This window comes from Salvelinus fontinalis, chromosome 4 (assembly GCF_029448725.1).
Source record: "Salvelinus fontinalis isolate EN_2023a chromosome 4, ASM2944872v1, whole genome shotgun sequence".
In the NCBI taxonomy this organism is placed as follows: Eukaryota; Metazoa; Chordata; class Actinopteri; order Salmoniformes; family Salmonidae; genus Salvelinus; species Salvelinus fontinalis.
The window spans coordinates 77,232,884-77,254,942 of NC_074668.1; the positions used below are offsets into that span (position 1 = coordinate 77,232,884).

At 42.2% G+C, this 22,059-nt stretch overlaps 1 protein-coding gene across 1 annotated transcript; it reads left to right on the forward strand.

Moving 5' to 3' along the window:
- The first annotated feature begins 1,507 nt into the window (after window positions 1-1,507).
- On the forward strand, window positions 1,508-14,373 carry LOC129854452 (glucose-6-phosphate isomerase-like). Its single transcript, XM_055921513.1, has 18 exons — window positions 1,508-1,733; window positions 2,522-2,612; window positions 2,807-2,875; window positions 3,064-3,183; window positions 3,397-3,480; window positions 3,624-3,770; window positions 4,249-4,320; window positions 4,425-4,469; window positions 4,585-4,638; window positions 6,859-6,919; window positions 7,081-7,124; window positions 7,221-7,373; window positions 7,730-7,859; window positions 8,071-8,147; window positions 12,772-12,900; window positions 13,191-13,266; window positions 13,385-13,451; window positions 13,641-14,373. Exons 1-18 carry the CDS (start codon window positions 1,615-1,617, stop codon window positions 13,762-13,764), a joined length of 1,662 nt encoding a protein of 553 aa, XP_055777488.1. The 5' UTR covers window positions 1,508-1,614; the 3' UTR covers window positions 13,765-14,373.
- Window positions 14,374-22,059: the final 7,686 nt, after the last annotated feature.

The following is a 22,059-nucleotide window of genomic DNA, read 5'->3' on the forward strand; positions in this document are numbered from 1 at the left end:
ATGCCGCTTGGTCCTATGGTGGGTAATTCTGTCACGATCGTGTGGCGGATTAACGGACCAAAATGCAGCACTTGGAAAATAAGCCATCTTCTTTTATTTTTAACACGAAGATGAACACGACACAAAAAACACTTTAACAAAACAACAAAACGACCGTGAAGCTACAAACGTTGTGCACAAACATACAGGCTACTAACGTTCTTACATAGACAATTACCCACAATTAATGAGAGCCTATGGCTACCCTAAATAAGGCTCCCAATCAGAGACAACCGACATCAGCTGTCTCTAATTGGGAACTCATTCAGGTAACCATAGACTCTTCTAGAACACTCACCAACATAGACAACGCTAGACATCTATACTAAACACAAAACCATATTTTACACCCCATAACCCCTTTACCAAATAAACATCAAAAACCAACAAAACATAAACATTACCCATGTCACACCCTGACCTAACTAAAATAATCAAGAAAACAAAGAATAATAAGGCCAGGGCGTGACACCGGGCGATCCTGGCTCCAACCATCTGGAGCAGGTGATCAAACTGGCTTCGGTCCAGACGAAAGTAACTTCGGAATTCCTCTCCAAACATTCAAAGCTCTTGAATGAGACGGTGGAGTCTGCTTTCGGGACTTGAACCATCTCTGGAACCACACAGACCCGCTCTTTCGGCGGGGCTGGTCCCGGCCCAACAGCGTGATCAAGACCACCTTCCTCAAAGTTGGTCTCATTGTTGAAAGAGCCTACGCTGCTATCTTGACTATTTATTATTGCATTTCGCTCCAAAACTGCATTTGAGGGAAATTATATTATAGGCTCTCACAATTAATTTGTGGATGTCATCGAATAAATAATATACTTGGCAAATAAATGAATAAAAAATGTAAAGAAATTCTCCAGTCAAACTGTTTTTATTATGTAATCCCACATTTTTTTTACTGGATATGTGTGCAACAAAAATTAAACATTCACATTTTGCTACTTTCTGTCAAGTAAGTCTACGCATACAATTTCCGATACACACGGAACGAACTGCTACTGCCTCTGCAACGCAATGCTGCAAGGCAAACGCAGCGTTCCATTGGAAATGAATGTACTTCTGGTGTATCGAAACGCAATGAAACAGTCGGTGTGTTCGAAGCGTAACATGTCTCCCACTGGACGAGACGCACTTAGGTGGTCCACACATTGATGCTGTTCTAATAATATAATTATCATCCGGAGCTACAATATTCAGCATGATTTGATATTTCCCTTGTTTCTATGTTTAAAAACATAATATTTTTTTTTTTTTATCAAATCTGGAGGCAATTAGAGTTTATTAATTAGATTTTAATGGTGTGCACTGACGTTTATGTAACTTTAGAAGTTGTATTCAATTATTCAATGATGCTGTTGTCACTCCATTTTATAATTGACAGTGTGACTTTTTTTTGTCATCGCTGCATTACTGATACAGTATTTGTGGCTGTGCTGCACGATCCGAAGTATCGTGTTATTATAGGAGGGGCGAGTGTAGCGGGTTGGTTGCCCTTCAAAAGCCTCTCCTCTCCATTCAGCCAGGGTGGTTGAGCTGAAAGGACCGCGCCCAACACATCTCGACACCATGGGACTCACACACGACCCAACCTTCCAGAAACTGGAGAAATGGTACCATGAACATGCTCTGCACCTCAACATGAGGAAGATGTTTGAGGAAGACAAGGAGAGATTCCACAAATTCAGGTATCTTTATGGTTGGCATTTATTTTGAAATTGTCAGTGTTCATTTGTTGAAGATACACACAGTATTCTTATTCTCAAAACCATTATTACATCACCAGTATATAATGTGATTTTAATTAAAATGCTGTCCATCAGAAAATGTTGTCTTCACTTCAGGCTATTACCTTTAGACATAGGCTAAAAGCACATAATGTGTCATCATGAACAGATGCCACTGCCAATAAAAAACGACCATACAATTTGAGATCTTTGCAATTGCATCAGTGACATAATTCATTCATTCCCCAAAATATGAAGTAGTGCCTTTTATCAGAGTAGCTTATGGGCTTCGACACCATAAAAAATGCACAGCACTGCCACTGTATGTAGACTTGTGAACTCTGAACTCTCTTCATGTACTGCTAGTGATGTGCGGGTTTGTTGTCTGTCTGTATTGCTGTCTGTATTGTAACAACCCTAACCTTAAGTGCATTACAAGCACTTCCACATACACAAGCAAACAGTAGAATTGGGATACCCTGCTTGCCTTGGAATTAGAAATAAGTGGCTTCAGGTTTCGATTGGGCTACCCCTCAAATTCACTACAAAATGCTTGTGGTGAAACATAACAGATTTATATTTGTTTCATAGTAAAGGGCTGTTTGCTTTTGTAACTTGTGGGCAAAAGGTTATTGAGCTAATTGCCTATATCCAGAAACAGACATAGAATTACATATAGAATCACTCATTTAATAGGATCTCTGTGGAAACAGATCACTCACTCTGTCAAATGTTCTGTGTCTGAATAGCACAACACTGAAGACAGATCATGGAGACATTCTGATTGATTACTCTAAGAATCTCATCACTGAGGATGTCATGAAGATGTTGGTCGAACTGGTAAATGGCTGCTTCTCTATCATAATGATTCAAATAACACAACAATTACAAATAGCCATACTGTATTTGGCATTTACCTACAGTCATTACAAAAACAGTCTTCTTCTGCTGTGCGTCCAGTACCCTATCAACCTTTCTGACATGGAAGGCCCATTTGCCCACCAATAGGTGTATACAGTATATGTTTTCTCTAGGGCAAGTCCAGGGGGATTGAGGCCACCAGGGACAAGATGTTCCATGGAGACAAGATCAACTTCACTGAGGTGCGTATCTGAGCGTGGTTTATTATCAATGTTATTATCATTGTGATAATGAATGCCCTATTGTAACACACCTGACACCTCCTCATAAATTGGCTTGAAACAAATCAATGGCACTACATACATTTGCTGTAAGTCGTATATCAGTGTGTGTGTCCTTACTGTATCTTTTCCTCCTCCTGTCTGGTTAGGGTCGTGCCGTGCTCCACGTGGCTCTGAGGAACCGCTCCAACCATCCCATCATGGTTGACGGACATGATGTGATGCCTGAGGTCAACAAAGTCCTGGAGAAGATGAAGGGCTTCTGCCACGTGAGTGGGAGCTGACCCAAGGGTCTAAATTCCGTAGCAATCCCCCAAATCGCTTAGTGAGACCGTTTGTATTTCCAATTTGAATAGTTACAGTACCATTTATACATATAATTGCTAGCTATCTCCCTGTGGCATTCAAGGCATAACAAATTCAATTTGACTGAATTGTGTAGGCTCTTTTTTTAATGGTCTACTCGTTTGTGTCTGGTGTAGAAAGTTCGCAGTGGGGAATGGAAGGGCTGGACTGGAAAGTCCATCACAGACGTTGTTAATGTCGGCATTGGTGGATCTGACCTGGTAAGTAACAAATGATATGTTGAGAATTTTAAAGTGTCAATTTTTTATTTAACCTTTATTTACCTAGGCAATATGATGTTTCACTATTAGGTGTGAAAGCTGCCTCTGCCATCACTGTGTATTTGTTGTGTCTTCTTTGCCAGGGTCCTCTAATGGTGACTGAGGCTCTGAAGAACTACTCGAAGGGAGGTCCCCGTGTGCATTTTGTCTCCAACATTGACGGCACACACATCGCCAAAACCCTGGCTGAGCTCAATGCTGAGACCACCCTGTTCATCGTGGCCTCCAAGGTGCCCGCTTTTGGTTGTCTTTACCGTACCAGTGCATTCACTGGTTTTATTGTTTTGTCTGAACACTTGAGAGAGAGATATTCTTCTTCAAAATTGGCCTAAAAAATTGACAAGAAAGACATACAAAAAGACATTGACAAAGAGCAAAAGAAACTGTGCATCTGATAATATGGAAACTCATAAAGTTCCACTCAGTTTTAGCAGCAACAGTTGTTTGATACAATGGACGTTTCCATTGAAACAAAGGGATCAGTTGGTGCTGCATGCCACTTTGTACCTTCTCTCCTATGCCTCTGTAGAGTTGCAGCCAAAATTGTGTCTGAATGGCTTTCCTACTGTCACCCAGCTCTGATAATTGATGAAGAGATTAGCATGAACTGCTAGTGGTTTAGTACTGTACACAGTAGCCTAAACACACGTTAGAAATGCAATGTCTTTGGTGTTACTGTAGTGATCTAACTGTCTTGTCCCTTTTCAGACTTTCACCACCCAAGAGACCATCACCAACGCAGAGTCTGCCAAGGAATGGTTCATTGAGCACGCTAAAGATGTGGGTAGCCTTTTTACCTTTAGAAAAATACAGGGAAAGGAGTTGAATTCTATTACCGAAGATGAATGCAAAGTATGTTAAATTAAACATTGTCTTCTTTACAGAAATCTGCTGTTGCCAAGCACTTTGTGGCGCTCTCCACTGCCGGCGTAAGTTCTTATTTTTGCAACACACCATCATAAATGCAGTGATATGCTCTGCATGTGTTGCTGTAAAATAAAATAACATTCTCATTCTGTTCTTTATATCTCCTCTCTTCTGCAGCCCTTAGTGAAGGCCTTTGGTATTGATCCTGACAACATGTTTGGCTTCTGGGATGTGAGTGCATGTTATCTGAAGATGCAGAATATGTCATGTGTGCAGTGCATTTGGGGTAGTATAGTGCTCTTCCTGCAATCACAGGCTTTTGACGGGACTTAGGCAACAACTATAAATAGCATAGACTTCTGACCTGTGAAGTAGGTGCCTGGGCTCACAGGCTGGCAGCTGTGGGGTAATCAGAAGCCGCCCTCTCCAGCTCTGCCCTCAAAGAGTATTATATTATTGGTAGCGACCTTCTCCCTTGGAGAGGTTACTGTAAAGGCTGGGTCACATCAAAGGTCAGAAAGCTACATTTAGTTACATTGTTGGTATTTAAAGGGTAACAGCTCTAACATGCCATGCCCTTTCACGTCGTAGCAAAAATAGCTGCTTGCTCTCAGAAGTAATATGTATAAAAGGCAGTGGTGTGTATTCATGGATGCCAAGGGAAGCCAGGCTTCCCCAAAAATGGACCAAGAAAAAATATTTACTCTACTCTGTTTCATAAATTTCCTTCAATTCGCAAGAGGCTGAGAAAGCATCCGAGCGAACGAAACAGCGCCCCTCTGTCTCAGTATGTGTAGCGCATATCTGAAAAAGCCTTGAATTGTGGCATCTCGTTGTCCTGTTGTCCTTTGGTGGCTAGATAGCTAGGTAAAATCATCCCTTTCCTAAATTAGCCATCGATGGAGATAGGGATTTGGACTTGTGGTTTTACTTAATTTTACGTTCTGGTCAATGACTATAACGGCGATTCTGACCCAATCATAAATCCATACATTGTTCCACTGGCCTGAGAGGATGGAAGTTCAACATGTAACGTTAGCTAGATGTAGTATGGTAATGTTAACTAGCTGGCCTGGCATATCGTTGCCCATGAAAGGAAGTTAGGCTAGCGAGCAAGTATGTTAGCTAGGTAGCCTAGGACAACAAAAACTAAAAGCGTGTACTGTCATAGACCGTTTTGGCAACATAAAAGAGGAGGATGGCATTAGCGTTTCTCAACACGTTGGTTCCCCATCTCTGTGAGTCAACATGTTTTTTATACTTACACACACACACACACACACACAGATAAATCATTACCATGGACAGCCACATCATATTTAACGTACGTTGATTGTACTAAATCGTTTTTTGTATCTTTTAGTTGTCACTGTACTATACTAAGAATAGGTGATTCGATGATGTTGAAATGCTGAAGTTGAAATGGTGCTGGAATAGTGGAGGCAGCTCCTGTTTTCTTTACGACTTGCGGTAACTCTGTGTTCTAAATCAATAGTTGTTTAGTAGTCCAAAAATGTTGGAAACATTACCTTGCTTGACCATGCTGTAGGTAGGTCATGTAAGTGTTTGTTACATGCAACATGTTTTGTGGACCTGACCGGAAAGATGTTTCTCTTTGTTTTTGTAATGAAACAAATGTGTGTTTGAATTTATTCTGCCACTCGGCCTTAGGCCTATATTGTGTATCATGGTGTCATAGTGTATGAACTACCAGATTATAGAGCAAACAACGCAATTATCACAACACATAGATTGTAATATGGCTTTTTTTCTGGATTGGCTTCCCCAGTGATTTTACCCACGCACCACTACTGATAAAAGGTGGCATTCACATTGAAAATAATTATGAGAAGTGAGAATATTTAGAAGTTGGGGTCTGCCTTTTCATATATAGGCCGACCTGGCTATTTGTGACTTATTACACACTTTTTATTATATTATTACCCAAATGAAGTGCTGTGTAATATGGGGGATTTATTCTCTGCAGTGGGCTGAAATGTGTCACCACAGATAGATAAGGGTTAATGGTAAGGAATTTCAAGACAATGGTATGGAATTTTTAGAGGCAGGGGGCCTCTTTCTGGGCCAAGCTGTAGGGCCAAGTGAGTTTGGGCACAGTTCCCCATCTCTGTGTCACATTCAATTACGTAAGCTTCAGAGTGCTCTGAGGTTTCTGAATCCTCTCAGGACACCACCAGACACCAATTAATATAAAATACATAGACCCGAATGCACAGCACTGAAATAGTAAAGTAATTTGAGTAAGAGTCACGTTCACGTTTCTAGATCATAATCCATAAGATTGGTGTTAGGGTCACTACATTTCGGGGGGGGGGGGGGGGGGGGATACATGTTGCATATTCAAAGTTGTACTGTGAAAATTATGATTAAGCTCAAGAAATGTTTGTTGATATTGTGCACATTTCTAACCAGATTGTTGCTGTGTTTTAGTGGGTTGGTGGACGTTATTCCCTGTGGTCTTGTATTGGATTGTCCATTGCTCTGCACATCGGTATGTACATTATGTTGTAGGTTGATTCTCCCGGTCTAGATATTCGGATGCTTTGATCAGCTGCCTGTACCCTATCTGAGTAGAAGAACCTTTGTAATCAGTTGTTAAAAGGAGATATTTGAAGTATAACTCAAAGTATCTGGTCTTTTCTTTCTTCCCAGGCTATGACAACTTTGAGAAGCTTCTAGAAGGGGCTCACTGGATGGTAAGTACAGCCAATTATTCTCACTGTCCAAAGACTTGGAACCTTTTCTATTGGTCAGATGAATTTGTGTGAGTTGACCCCCTCTTGTTCCTGTAGGACAACCATTTCAAAACAGCCCCTGTGGAGCAGAACGCTCCCATGCTCCTGGCTCTGCTGGGTGTCTGGTACATCAACTTCTTCCAGGCCGAGACCCACGCCATGCTGCCTTATGACCAGTACATGCACCGATTCGCTGCCTACTTCCAGCAGGTCCATCAGTCACTACCAGGGTTAAGAGCCTTTACCAGGGTTAAGAGTCATTACCACAGTTAAGACATGACTGAGTGTAAAATAAGTAAACAGCCAAAGAAAAACACAGTGAAGAATGTGTCAGTCTACTTTGGCAATTTACTATAAATACTATAAAAATGTATACACCCACTCCTTGCCCTGAAGGTAGGCTGTGGTCGGATATATTGTCAGATTTGTATTGATCAAATGGAAATGTGTTTTACTGTGCATACTAAGTCAAGGTTAAATAGCCTGATGATAATGTTGTTTTAGTATTAGTTTAAATTTAACTGAAACGGAACGCCGAAGATGTTCAATTCATGTGATGTCTATAGGGTGACATGGAGTCCAATGGAAAGTACATCACTATCCATGGCAAACGTGTCAACTACCATACCGGCCCCATCGTATGGGGAGAGCCTGGCACCAATGGACAGCACGCCTTCTACCAGCTCATTCACCAAGGTACTGCCTCCTTAAAGTAACTGTCCAGTTAAAATCTGACTTTTAAAAGTTCATATTCTCTTAACTCATACCCAAATAATGTTGCTGACTGGTCCATAAGCTCTTCAACATATTGATTAATGGTCAGCTGAAATGGATGAGTATGTATGTTATGGAAGAGTAATATGTTATATTAGTCACAGATGCAGTGTGACTGCTGTGTCCTCCACAGGAACTCGCATGGTCCCCGCTGACTTCCTCATCCCTGCCCAGACACAGCACCCCATCAGGGAAAGTAAGCACCATAAGGTAGGCTACCCCTACAGGACACATCTTCCAGCACTACCAACCCACTGGGAACAAACTGGTTAAATCAACATTGTTTCAACGTAATTTGTCAATTTGTCAATGTATTGTGATGTGTAATCTACGTGTAAAATACATTGGATCTAATATATGTTGAATTTGTACCTTTTAAAACAATGTCAGATCTTCAAAAGAATAGGCTGGGCAGGTCCTCCTAATGGAGAATGTATCTATCTCCAGCTACCCTTTGACCTCCCATCCAGGGTTTTAACCATGCCCAGCACTGCTTAGCTATGATATTTGTTACGGACAATTACCAATATGCCATTGTGAGAATGGTTGTTGAGAGATCTCCACTTAAAAACGAATTAGATTTACTGTTGCTGTCAAGTCATTCCAAAGGGAAGGATTAAGATTAAGCAAAAAAAATTCACCTTTATTTAACCAGGTAGGCTAGTTGAGAACTTCTCATTTACAACTGCGACCTGGCCAAGATAAAGCAAAGCAGTAAGGAAAAAACAACAACACAGAGTTACACATGGAATAAACAAGCATACAGTCAATAATACAATAGAGAAAGTCTATATACAGTGTGTGCAAATGAGGTAGGATAAGGGGGGTGAGGCAATAAATAGGCCATAGTGGTGAAATTATTGTCACGCCCTGACCTTAGTTCCTTTGTTATGTCTCTATTTTGGTTTGGTCAGGGCGTGAGTTGGGGTTGGCATTCTATGTTTTTGTTCTATGTTTTATATTTCTATGTGTTTGGCCGAGTGTGGTTCTCAATCAGAGGCAGCTGTCTATCGTTGTCTCTGATTGAGAACCATACTTAGGTAGCCTCATCCCACCTGTGTTTTGTGGGTAGTTGTTTTCTGTTGTGTGTCTGCACCAGCCAGAACTGTTTCGGTCGTACTCGTTGTTATTTTTGTTATTTCAGTGTTCATTAAATAAATATGGACATGTACCACGCTGCACCTTGGTCCTCTCCTTCCAACAGCCGTTACAATTATTACAGTATGGCAAATTAAACACTGGGGTGATAGATGTGCAGAAGATGAGTGTGCAAGTAGCGGTACTGGGGTGCAAATGAGCAAAATAAATAACAATATGGTGATAAGGTAGTTGGATGGGCTATTTACAGATTGGCTATGTACAGGTGCAGTGATCTGTGAGCTGCTCTGACAGCTAGTGCTTAAAGCTAGAGAGGGAGATATGAGTCTCCAGCTTCAGTGATTTTTGCAGTTCGTTCCAGTCAGTGGCAGCAGAGAACTTGAAGGAAAGCCGGCCGAAGGAGGAATTGGCTTTGGGGGTGACCAGTGAAATATACCTGCTGGAGTGCGTGCTGCGGGTGGGTGCTGCTATGGTGACCAGTGAGCTGAGATAAGGCTGGGCTTTACCTAGCATAGACTTATAGATAACCTGGAGCCAGTGGGTTTGGCGACGGATATGAAAGCGAGGGCCAGCCAACGAGAGCATACAGGTCGCAGTGGTAGGTAGTATATGGGGCTTTGGTGACAAAACAGATGGCACTGTGATAGACTGCATCCAATTTATTGAGTAGGGTATTGGAGGCTATTTTGTAAATGATATCGCCGAAGTCGAGGATTGGTAGGATGGTCAGTTTTACTAGGGTATGTTTGGCAGCATGAGTGAAGGATGCTTTGTTGCAAAATAGGTAGCAGATTCTAGATTTAATTTTGGATTGGAGATGCTTAATGTGAGTCTGGAAGGAGAGTTTACAGTCTAACCAGACACCTAGGTATTTGTAGTTGTCCACATATTCTAAGTCAGAACCGACCAGAGTAGTGATGCTGGACGGGTGGGTATCAATCGGTTGAAGAGCATGCATTTAGTTTTGCTTGCATTTAAGAACAGTTGGAGGCCACGGAAGGAGCGTTGTATGGCATTGAAGCTCGTCTGGATGTTAGTTAACACAGTGTCCAAAGAAGGCCCAGAAGTATACAGAATGGTGTTATCTGCATAGAGGTGGATCAGAGAATCACCAGCAGCAAGAGCGACATCATTGATGTATACAGAGAAAATAGTCGGCCCGAGGATTGAACCCTGTGGCACCCCCATAGAGACTGCCAGAGGTCCGGACAACAGGCCCTCCGATTTGGCACACAACTCTGTCAGAGAAGTAGTTGGTGAACCAGGCGAGGCAGTCATTTGAGAAACCAAGGCTGTTGAGTCTGCCGATAAGAATGTGGTGATTGACAGAGTTGAAAGCCTTGGCCAAGTCGATGAATACAGCTGCACAGTATTGTCTCTTATCGATGGCGGTTATGATATCGTTTAGAACCGTGAGCGTGGCTGAGGTGCACCCATGACCAGATTGCATAGCAGAGAAGGTACGGTGGGATTCGAAATGGTCAGTGATCTGTTTTGTTAACTTAGCTTTCGAAGACCTTAGAAAGGCAGGGAAGGATAGATATAGGTCTGTAGCAGTTTGGGTCTAGAGTGTCTCCCTTTGAAGAGGGGAATGACCGCGGCAGCTTTTCAATCTTTGGGCATCTCAGACAATACGAAAGAGAGGTTGAACAAGCTAGTAATAGGGGTTGCAACAATTTCGGCTTTTAATTTTAGGAAGAGGGTCCAGATTGTTTAGCCCTGCTGATTTGTCCAGATTTTGCAGCTCTTTCGGAACATCAGCTATCTGGATTTGGGTGAAGGAGAATTGGGGAGGCTTGGGCAAGTTGCAGGGCTGATGACCGGGGTAGGGGTAGCCAGGTGGAAAGCATAGCCAGCCGTAGAAAAATGCTTATTGAAATTCTCCATTATCGCGGATTTATCGGTGGTGACAGTGTTTCCTAGCCTCAGTGCAGTGGGCAGCTGGGAGGAGGTGCTCTTATTCTCCATGGACTTTACAGTGTCCCAGAACTTTTTGGAGTTAGTGCTACAGGATGCAAATTTCTGTTTGAAAAGCTAGCCTTTGCTTTCCTAACTGCCTGTGTATATTGGTTCCTAACTTCCGTGAAAAGTTGCATATTGCAGGTGCTATTCAATGCTAATACAGTACGCCACAGGATGTTTTTGTGCTGGTCAAGGGCAGTCAGGTCTGGAGTGAACAAAGGGCTATATCTGTTCCTGGGTCAATATTTTTTGAATGGGGCATGGTTATTTAAGATGGTGAGGAAAGCACTTTTAAAGAATAACCAGGCATCCTCTACTGGTGGAATGAGGTCAATATCCTTCCAGGATACCCGGGCCAGGTCGATTAGAAAGATCTGCTCGGTGAAGTGTTTTAGGGAGCGTTTGACAGTGATGAGGGGTGGTCGCTTGACTGCAGACCCATTATGGACGCAGGCAATGAGGCAGTGATCGCTGAGATCCTGGTTGAAGACAGCAGAGGTGTATTTGGAGGGCAGGTTGGTTAGGATGATACCTATGAGGGTACCCGTGTTTATGGATTTGAGGTTGTACCTGGTGGGTTCATTGATAATTTGTGTGAGATTGAGAGAATCAAGCTTCGATTGTAGGATGGCCGGGGTGTTAAGCATGTCCCAGTTTAGGTCACCTAACAGCACGAGCTCTGAAGATAGATGGGGGGCAATCAATTCGCATATGGTGTCCAGGGCACAGCTGGGGGCAGAAGGTGGTCTATAGCAAGCGGCAACGGTAAGACTTGTTTCTGGAGAGGTGGATTTTTAAAAGTAGAAGCTCGAATTGTTTGGGCACAGACCTGGATAGTAAGACAGAATTCTGCAGGCTATCCCTGCAGTAGATTGCAACTCCGACCCTTTTGGCAGTTATATCTTGTCAGAAAATGTTTTAGTTAGGGATGGAAATTTCAGGGTTTTTGGTGGTCTTCCTAAGCCAGGATTCAGACACGGCTAGGACATTGGCAGAGTGTGCTAGGACAGTGAATAAAACAAACTTAGGGAGGAGGCTTCTAATGTTAACATGCATGAAACCAAGGCTTTTACGGTTACAGAAGTCAACAAATGAGAGCGCCTGGGGAATGGGAGTGGAGGTAGGCACTGCAGGGCCTGGATTGACCTCCACATCACCAGAGGAACAGAGGAGGAGTAGGATAAGGGTACGGCTAAAGGCTAAAAGAACTAGTTGTCTAGTACGTTCAGAACTGTCACGTTCTGACCTTTATTTCCTTTGTTTTGTCTTTATTTAGTATGGTCAGGGCGTGATTTTGGGTGGGCAGTCTATGTTTGTATTTCTATGTTTTGCTATTTCTGTGTTTGGCCTGATATGGTTCTCAATCAGAGGCAGCTGTCAATCGTTGTCCCTGATTGGGAACCATATTTAGGTAGCCTGTTTTGTGTTGGGTTTTGTGGGTGGTTGTTTTCAGTCTTTGTGTGTCTGCACCACATAGAATTGTTTAGGTTGTCACTTTTGTTGTTTTGTATTTTGAGTGTTCACCTTTATTAATGTAAGATGAACAATTACCACGCTGCGCATGACGTGGTGTATGTGGGAATGATCTGGGAGTAAATACCTTCCCATTCAGTGACTGAACTAATCTATCAGTTATTCAAGCGATACCTACTTTTACTGTTTATCTGACAAAAGAGCCTATGCAGTGTTCATGCTGTGTGATACAGGGGATAATGCACAGGGATAATGTCATAATGGGATAATGCCTTACCTGTTGTATCCTCTGTGTCTGTAGATCCTGATGGCCAACTTCCTGGCTCAGACTGAGGCTCTGATGAAAGGAAAGACCACAGAGGAGGCTAAGAAGGAACTGGAGGCCGGCGGCCTGACAGGAGAGGCCCTGGAAACCATTCTGCCACACAAAGTGAGTGAGAGCAGATCCCTCATGGCGCAAGTCCACTGCAGTCCCAGTCTGGCCTAAGACTTTCTATGGGCTTAAACCCTGTTATTATACTGGGGAGATTGTGTGTCTATTGCTAGGGCAGACACTGTTGCTCTGATAGGGACGTGCGTCCTCCTAGTGGACAAAATAAGTTATGCATCAGGATGGAAGAAGCTTCAAACAGGGTGCAACACTGTATAATTACAAGTATGCAATAACTGTCTTACAACAGGTTGTGTGATATAAAATATTTCCTCTTGTTCTGCTGTAAGGTATTCCAAGGAAACAAGCCAACTAACTCTATTGTCTTCAAGAAGCTGAACCCATTCACACTGGGAGCACTTATTGGTAAGAGCTGAATATGGACCTGTGAACCAATAACCAATGATATTTGAAATATTGATCAAAATAATGTATTTACTTGTTATGCTCCCAGTAACAATGTATGGTGTTGTTTGTTTCACAGCCATGTATGAACACAAGATCTTTGTCCAGGGTGTTATGTGGGAGATCAACAGTTTTGACCAGTGGGGGTAAGTGTGACTATTTGAAACCAAGCTCCTCGATAATGTGTAGTCTATGACAGATTACACACAGAGCCTTTATCCAATGAAATTGTACGAAAAAATGTTTAATTGATATTCTATTCTGTCCACTCTGGTGAGTTTTCTGGTGACATTATATTCCGTCCATTATTATGTCTCTATATCTATCTATCTCAGAGTTGAGCTGGGTAAGGCTTTGTGTAAGAAGATCGAGCCTGAGCTACATGGCTCCAACGATGTCCACTCTCACGACTCCTCCACCAACGGACTCATTAACTTTATCAAGAAGAACCACGCCTAACCTGCCCACCACCGTCATCCATCCTCCCTGTCCTGCCCCCCTGCTGACGGGGGTGTCTGGGCTGTAGTGAAGGTAGACTCACTGCAGCATCAGTCACCGTGCAGAGGAGTAGAAGCACTTTCTATGTCTGTAATCATCTGTCTGCGTCCTATCTGTTTGTTGTGACATCGGACTGTATTTTACGTACTGTTGTATGTTTAAGCAATAAGGTCCGAGTTGGTGTGGTATATGGCCAATATACCACGGCTAAGGGCTCTTCTTAGGCAATACGCAACGCGGAGTGCCTGGACACAGCCCTTAGTCGTGGTTTATTGGTCATATACCACAAATCCCTGAGGTGCCTTATTGCTATTATAAACTGGTTACCAATGTAATTAGAAGGGTAAAAATAAATGTTTTGTCATACCTGTGGTATACTATCTGATATATCACGGCTGTCAGCCAATCAGCATTCAGGGTTTGAACCACCCAGTTTATAGTTATGGGTTTACCACTGTAAAGGGGAACGCTACTGTAGAGTGAGCCTGTGGAGGGGTGTGTAAACTACATCCCAGACTACCCCACTCCACTTATGGGGAGTAAAGCTTTTAATAAACATCATTACACCAATCTATTGTCTGTGTCCTTAGTTGAATCTAGCCTGCATTCTGTTCAGAAGTTTGCAGATGTCGTGTCTTTGGCTATGCTGGATTAAGTGATATGACATGCTATTCTATAAAATTCTTTCTCTGTAATTAATATTACCTGATTGATCGGGGCACCACAAAATAATATTTATAGAGCAGTTATCTTCCGAATAAACTCTTAAAGACCTAGTAATATTTTACATCAATAGCAGTCAATATTAATCGTCCTTATTTCAGTCTCATCTGAAAGTTGTAAATTCTTGGTTATCTTCACGAACCCTGGCTAACAAGTTGAATCAGCAATACAAAATTGGGTTTAATTATTTATTTACTAAATACCTAACTAATCACACAGAATTACATATACACAGAATGAATCATACCTTGATTACAAATTATGTCATAAAGGAAAACGTCCCTAGTGGACAGAACAGATATGACAGCTGGTTACACAAAGGAAAGTGGGTTGGGTTTGAGTGAAAGAGCGGGAAGACTGAAGAACAAAGGGAGAAGTGATTTCTATCGTAAATACAGAATCTTATACATTCTAAATTACCGCCCATTTGGAAAAGGAAAATGCAATAAATATTTACTCTGAGCTGCGCTTCGGTAGGTTGGTCGTAGATGCTGGTCGTGTTGGCCAACAGAGATCTTCCTGTCCTCGGAAGAATGTCTCTGGTGGTAAATTGGATACGTTGTAGTAAAGTCGTTGTTTGGTAGACGGGATACTCTGTCTGTTCTTTCCTAGCCCACGTTTGCAGCTGCTGTTGCTAACTCAACGGCTAGGAGGTATCCCTTCTGTAGCGATTAAGAGTTCAAAGTTCATACCATTCGCAACCAAAGCACACGCTGAGGTTGGCTTCGTTCTGTAGTTATTATCTGAACCCTTCTGACACCGGATCGTCATCCTAATGTACCCGGAACAGGAAGTTATATTGTCGACAAGGCTTTATATAGGAAGGGAGAGGAGGGTGTGTTTCATAGTATATAACCATTGTCTCTTCACGTGGGCGGGCCACTGAGTCGGGCCTAATTCACTCACGAAAACCCAATTCTCACATTTTAGAAGCTAAAATCACATTTCATCCCTTCACAAATAATTTCATATTCAAACATTTAAATTCCACAACAATTCCATGTGAATCTGATAACTATAATGTGTAGACTTTCACTGTACCGTTTATGTTATCCTATCATTGATGAGAATGTCTCAGATGACAACCGAACTGACAACATATTCCTTAAGTACCAACGCATATGTTCAACTGGTTGGATTACCAAAATATGGTTAATTTCCCCCCACCTTCGGATGTTCCCAGAATCTCTATGTTAACCAAGGGATTTTCAATAGTCACATCAGTAGGGTAGAGAGAGGAAAAAAGGGGGGAGAGGTATTTATGACTGTCATAAACCTACCCCCAGGCCAGCATCATGACACAGACAACCCTCGAGGATAATGATGGATTTATGTATGAATAATGTAATAATTTTACTCATAGGGGAATGAAAGTGTTCCTTTATGTCCAAACCATCACTAGATGGCATTAGAGGACCCCATATTTGGCCCAGTGTAAACCAAACCAGCCTCAGAGCAAATCACTGCTGTGCTTATTCTCTGGAACACAGGGTCAGAGGTCCATCTATCTCCTATATTTTCCATCCCCACAAATCCCCAGACATCACACTGTTAAGTAGCATCCATACTCAGAGAAAAACAAACAGCAGGCAGAAATACATCTGGAAAACATCATGTGATATGCAGGCCCCTCAATGTGAGACAGTTTAATCATCATTAAGCTCTGTGATATGTGGCTAAAACTCCATTAAACAAAATACTCTGTGAATTTCAAACAAACCATGTCTCATCATAATTTCTGCTTGTACATTACAGATTACTTTGCAATGCACGAATATGTCTCATCATAAATCCAGCAAGTACATTACCATGATGTTGTATGCAAGAATACACAGTGTACAAACGATTAAGAACACCTTCCTAATATTGAGTTGCACCCCCTTTAGCCCTCAGAACAGCCTCAATTCATCGGACATGGACTCTACAAGGTGTCGAAAGTGTTCCACGCGGATGCTGGCCCATGTTGACTCAAATGCTTCCCACAGTTGTGTCAAGTTGGCTGGATGTCCTTTGGGTGGTGGACCATTTTTGATACACACAGGAAACTGTTAAGTGTGAAAAACCCAGCAGTTTTACAGTTCTTGACACACTGAAATCGGTGTGCCTGGCACCTACTAACATACCCCGTTCAAAGGCACTTACATATTTTGTCTTGCCAATTCAAGTGTTACTAATGTTCCTAATGTTTTGTACACTCAGTGTATGTCTCATCATAAGACCAGCAAGTACATTACAGATGACTTTGCTGCGCACATGCTTTTTCCATAATACTGTATGCAAGAATATGTGATGTTTGTTTCAACCAACCTAGAAGTACTATTTTTCTCTGTACCAAACTGCTCCTGGTTATAATTTATTGAGTGCCAAAGAGCACAAAGAGAAAAACCAAGGGACCCAAGACACTGTGATGGGCTAAGCAATCCTGTTGCTTGGCAACAACTCTATACTTCAATCATAACTTAGCCTGAGTTATTTCAGGCTCAGTGGCACAGAATGTAACAAGCGAGTTTTGATATCATTTTGGAGTTTGAGAGAGAGAAAAAAGAGAAAAAATGTTTCTGATTTATATTTGCACCTGCTTGTTCAGGGAGAAAAGTATTTGAATAAGTAGTCTGCCGAATAGCCTACCAACCCATTCTAGGACCCATGCACTTTTCAAGTTACATTCAGGAATGCAGCTCAAACTGTTCCATTGAAACCATGAATTTTGAACATGAATACGACTGCCAGTTCAGAGCATGTTCCTGAGATGTTTCAAGAACAATGCCTACTGCATTCCCCCACATTCCCCCTGCATGCTTTATTGGTTGACCTGTCAGTCATTTTCACCGAGGCCTGTTTAAGAGCTGCCCCTCAACCTCCCCAACACCACGGTCGCCAAGGCAACGTCACCCCTCCAGTCTGTACACACATTCCCAAGTTCACAGAGGTGACAGAAAGTAGGACCTGGGAGTGGATCTGTGTTAACTGGCTATTAGCCAGCTGGGGTTTGTGTTTGTCTATACCTCATCATCACTTGAGAGATTAGTTGAATTCCTGTTGTTAAGCTATGTGCTTAACAATGAGGGCCAGAACAAACCTGGATTTGAAGTCAATACTGTATGTACGACACATTTCTGCATGTGTAACACGTACCATGAAAACTTAATTCTGAGAAGTTCACCCTGCAGTTCGACAGTTATGTTTGCTAGTCACTTGAACTTTGCAGGAATGCCATTGATCAAATATGATCTCATATCTCAACACACTTTCCATGGAAATATTTAATTTCTAAGGCAAATATTACTCCTGAAATATTTGCAAAGCAAACTCACAGATTGCCCTCTTATAACCTAGATGTTGGCCCTCTCATTTTCGCAGTTGGTCTCCAGTCTGAATCTGCTATTGACATCCCTCACATGGCGGACCCTCGGCCTACAGATGTAAAAAGGGGCCATTTAGTCAGGCCCTGTTCCATATTTCCCATGGCTACTAGAGTTATATAAAGGTTAGTCTAATTGCGTGGGCAGGCATTGTTCCTCGTCATCATACTGCTGACTAGTATAAAAGCTAGGGGGACAGTGGGAACAGTGGGGCTGGGGGCCTGAGGCTCTGGGTGGTCCCTGGCATTGTGGATCCCAGTCTGCCAAGGGTGGCAGTGATATTGTCAGTCACATCTCTGAGACATCCAGGCCTGGTTTTTCTGACCCCCACGACAATCAACTTTTTGACTTGATTTCTGCCAAACAGACAGCTGTGGCTTGTTTAGTCTCACAGGCCCGTGGCCGCCTCTCTGTCATTTATTCAAGCCATGTGATTTTGAAGTGAAGAGTAAATCGACTTGAGCCTTCAGTTGGCGTTCTATCGCTCCAGCATTTATTTTTTATTTTATTATTTATTTTACCGTAATTTTACCAGGTAAGTTGACTGAGAACACATTCTCATTTGCAGCAACGACCTGGGGAATAGTTACAGGGGAGAGGAGGGGGATGAATGAGCCAATTGTAAACTGGGGATTATTAGGTGACCATGATGGTTTGAGGGCCAGATTGGGAATTTAGCCAGGACACCGGGGTTAACACCCCTACTCTTACGATAAGTGCCATGGGATCTTTAATGACCTCAGAGAGTCAGGACACCCGTTTAACGTCCCATCCGAAAGACGGCACCCTACACAGAGCAGTGTCCCCAATCACTGCCTTGGGGCATTGGGATATTTTATTAGACCAGAGGAAAGAGTGCCTCCTACTGGCCCTCCAACACCACTTCCAGCAGCATCTGGTCTCCCATCCAGGGACTGACCAGGACCAACCCTGCTTAGCTTCAGAAGCAAGCCAGCAGTGGTATGCAGGGTGGTATGCTGCTGGCACAGCATGGTGACGTTGTTGATGGTCATAGAGGGCAGTTATGCAAATTGATTTTAACAGGTCATAGGTCACACCCTGATATTTAACTAGTTAACTATTTAACATCTAACACATTTCATTGGTTCACTTTTAGATATAACACCACAGACTAACGTGTCTGTAACCATAGAATCATGTTGGGTATGAGGTCATTCTGTTGTGTGCATATTTCAGCCTGGGCTCCTGGTGGTGGAGGGATCTCTGTGCTCCAGAGGGAAGGCTTCCTTTGTATGGTGTAACAGATCTCACCTCACAGTGTGTCCCTGGGGCTCCAGCTATACCGCACACACAGAGCTCCCTGAGTAACAGGGCGGTACCCTCACACACACACATAAAGAGTGCTTTGTGCCCCAACTCCTGGAGCTGTCAACCAACACCAGAGTTCTTCCTCACGAAGACTGAACTGAACATGACTGTTCAGAAATGACTGTTCAGAAGCGCTCAGCTCGGCTGCCCAGTTTAGGACAGACTGTTCTGCTGTTTATGCCTACACATATACAGTACAGTACACATCCAAACTGAATTATACCTGAGCATGTCTCAGTTAGTCATAACAGATTACAATGACATTGAGTGTGATATATCTGGATGGGTTGAGGTGTATTTTAGGAGGCTTGGTAAGAACCTCACACGTCCTCCTCCGCGTCTGACCCTGGATGAGCTTTATTGTAAGTACATATTTTACCAGTGAAATCTACCTGCCCACTCATTCACCAATACAGTCTGAAAGAGAGATGGCCTGAGGGGATAACAGTAGTTAAATTATCTACTTCCAGTTCCTGAAATCCTGCCCAATGCAATGCCTATCCATTATCCATTACACAGAACAACCAACCAGCAGAAGTAAATACATTTTGGTGAGTATACATTTTTTAAATTATATTAAGGTGGTCTCTGCCACTGAACCTGTCCTTGGAAGCATCCCAACACTCTAGTCCAGCAGGTCAGTTTGTATGCTTTCTATCTCAACCCTGTGCTGCCCTTCATTTTCTGCACTGGCCCTGATAAACATTTTCCCAATCCATGTTAGCTCGAGGCTCTGTTCTGTCACAACCAACCGCTCCTGAATTCCAGGCCTGCTGACTGACCAACCTCAGGCCTTCACAGCCTTTGTTCTGGACTTCAGAGGGGGAATACCTCAAAATCAAAAGCAGCACATTTCCTGTTCAACAATGATTCTGTTCACTACTTTAAAAGCAAAGTCAGGCAATTCAGTTTGTATGACAAATACAAACCTCTCTACACTCAGAATAGCATTAATTGTGTATGCTGATGTTATTCTCTGTACACTTGACAGAGAATCAAGGCATTGTTGCCATGGCGCCCTTATGGCAGCCTAGGCTGATTACTCTGCTATTTTCATTGTAATTTATTGTTTTAAGTGTTTTTTAACGTGCATTTTTCTTTTGAGTAGCTAATCAGGTATTGATATTTTTTATCCAATAATTTTTTACCTCAATGTTGAAATCAGACAAAAAATTGCATCAACAAAGTAAAGCTAGCTGATTGTTTTCTTTTGAATACCTGCATTGAAGAGTTTCACCTATTACCTCCTGGATGACTACAAAGGACTTCAAAGTACAGGAATGGGGCACATTGGCATATTTTACTTAGGAAGATTCCTTCATAGTTTGAAGAAGATTAAACAAACCCTGAGTAACAAACTCAAAAAAGGACCTCTTCAACTTGGAATCCTATGGAAAAGCTCAAACATCGAGGATGGAGAGGTGGTAGGAAATGCATTCATGAGCCAAAATAGTCCATACAGAACTGTACGCCTCCCTCTCTTCCCCCTCTATGCAGTGCAGATTCGGACTTTCTGCAGACAGTTAAAAAAAGTCCATATTCTGCCTCTCACTCTAGCCCCTTTAAGACTGGCACAGTTTAATGCACATTCTGTAACAAACAAGACTTTACTCGTACAAGAGTTCATCAGTAACAATGGCTTGGGACTACTATGCTTGACGGCAGGGGCGCAACGTTGGATTTAGAAGTGGGGGGGACAGAATATTTTTTATTAAAAAAATATATACAGTACCAGTCAAAAGTTTGGACACACCTACTCATTCAATGGTTTTCCTTTATTTTTTTTTTACTATTTTCTACATTGTAGAATAATAATGAAGATATCAAAACTAGGAAATAACACATATGGAATCATGTAATAACCAAAAAAGTGTTAAACAAATCAAAATATATTTTATATTTGAGATTCTTCAAAGTAGCCACCCTTTGCCTTGATGACAGCTTTGCACACTCTTGGCATTCTCTCAACCAGCTTCGTGAGGTAGTCACCTGGAATGCATTTCAATTAACAGGTGTGCCTTGTTAAAAGTTAATTTGTGTAATTTATTTTATGTGTTTGAGACAATCAGTTGTGATATGACAAGGTAGAGATGGTATGCAGAAGATAGCCTTATTTGGTAAAATGCCAAGTTCATATTATGGCAAGAACAGCTCAAATAAGCAAAGAGAAACGACAGTCCATCATTACTTTAAGACATGAAGGTCAGTCAATGCGGAAAATTAAGACATTTTTACATTTCTTCAAGTGCAGTTGTAAAATCCATCAAGCGCCATGATGAAACTGCCTCTCATGAGGACCATCACAGGAAAGGAAGACCCAGAGTTACCTCTGCTGCAGAGGATAAATTCATTAGAATAACTGCACCTCTGATTAAAGCCCAAATAAATGCTTCACAGAGTTCAAGTAACAAACACAACTCATCTTCTGCACATCACCCCAGTGTTTAATTTGCCATACTGTAATAATGCCGCCACTATGGCCTATTTATTGCCTCACCCCCCTTATCCTACCTCATTTGCACACACTGTTTATAGACTTTCTCTATTGTATTATTGACTGTATATTTTTTTATTCCATGTATAACCCTGTGTTGTTGTTTGTGTCGCACTGCTTTGCTTTATCTTGGCCAGGTCGCAGTTTTAAAACTTTTCACCTAAATCCAGTGACATGGAGAAATGTTTTGTTGATGTCATGTTGAATTCACATTAGTTGACAACTCAACCAAATGTAAACTAAAACTAGACATTGAAATGACATGTGTGTCCAGTGGGTAGCTCATTTACAACGGGCAAAAAGTTCCATGCAACTCGCGCTGCCGTGTCACAATACCTGGTACTCTAG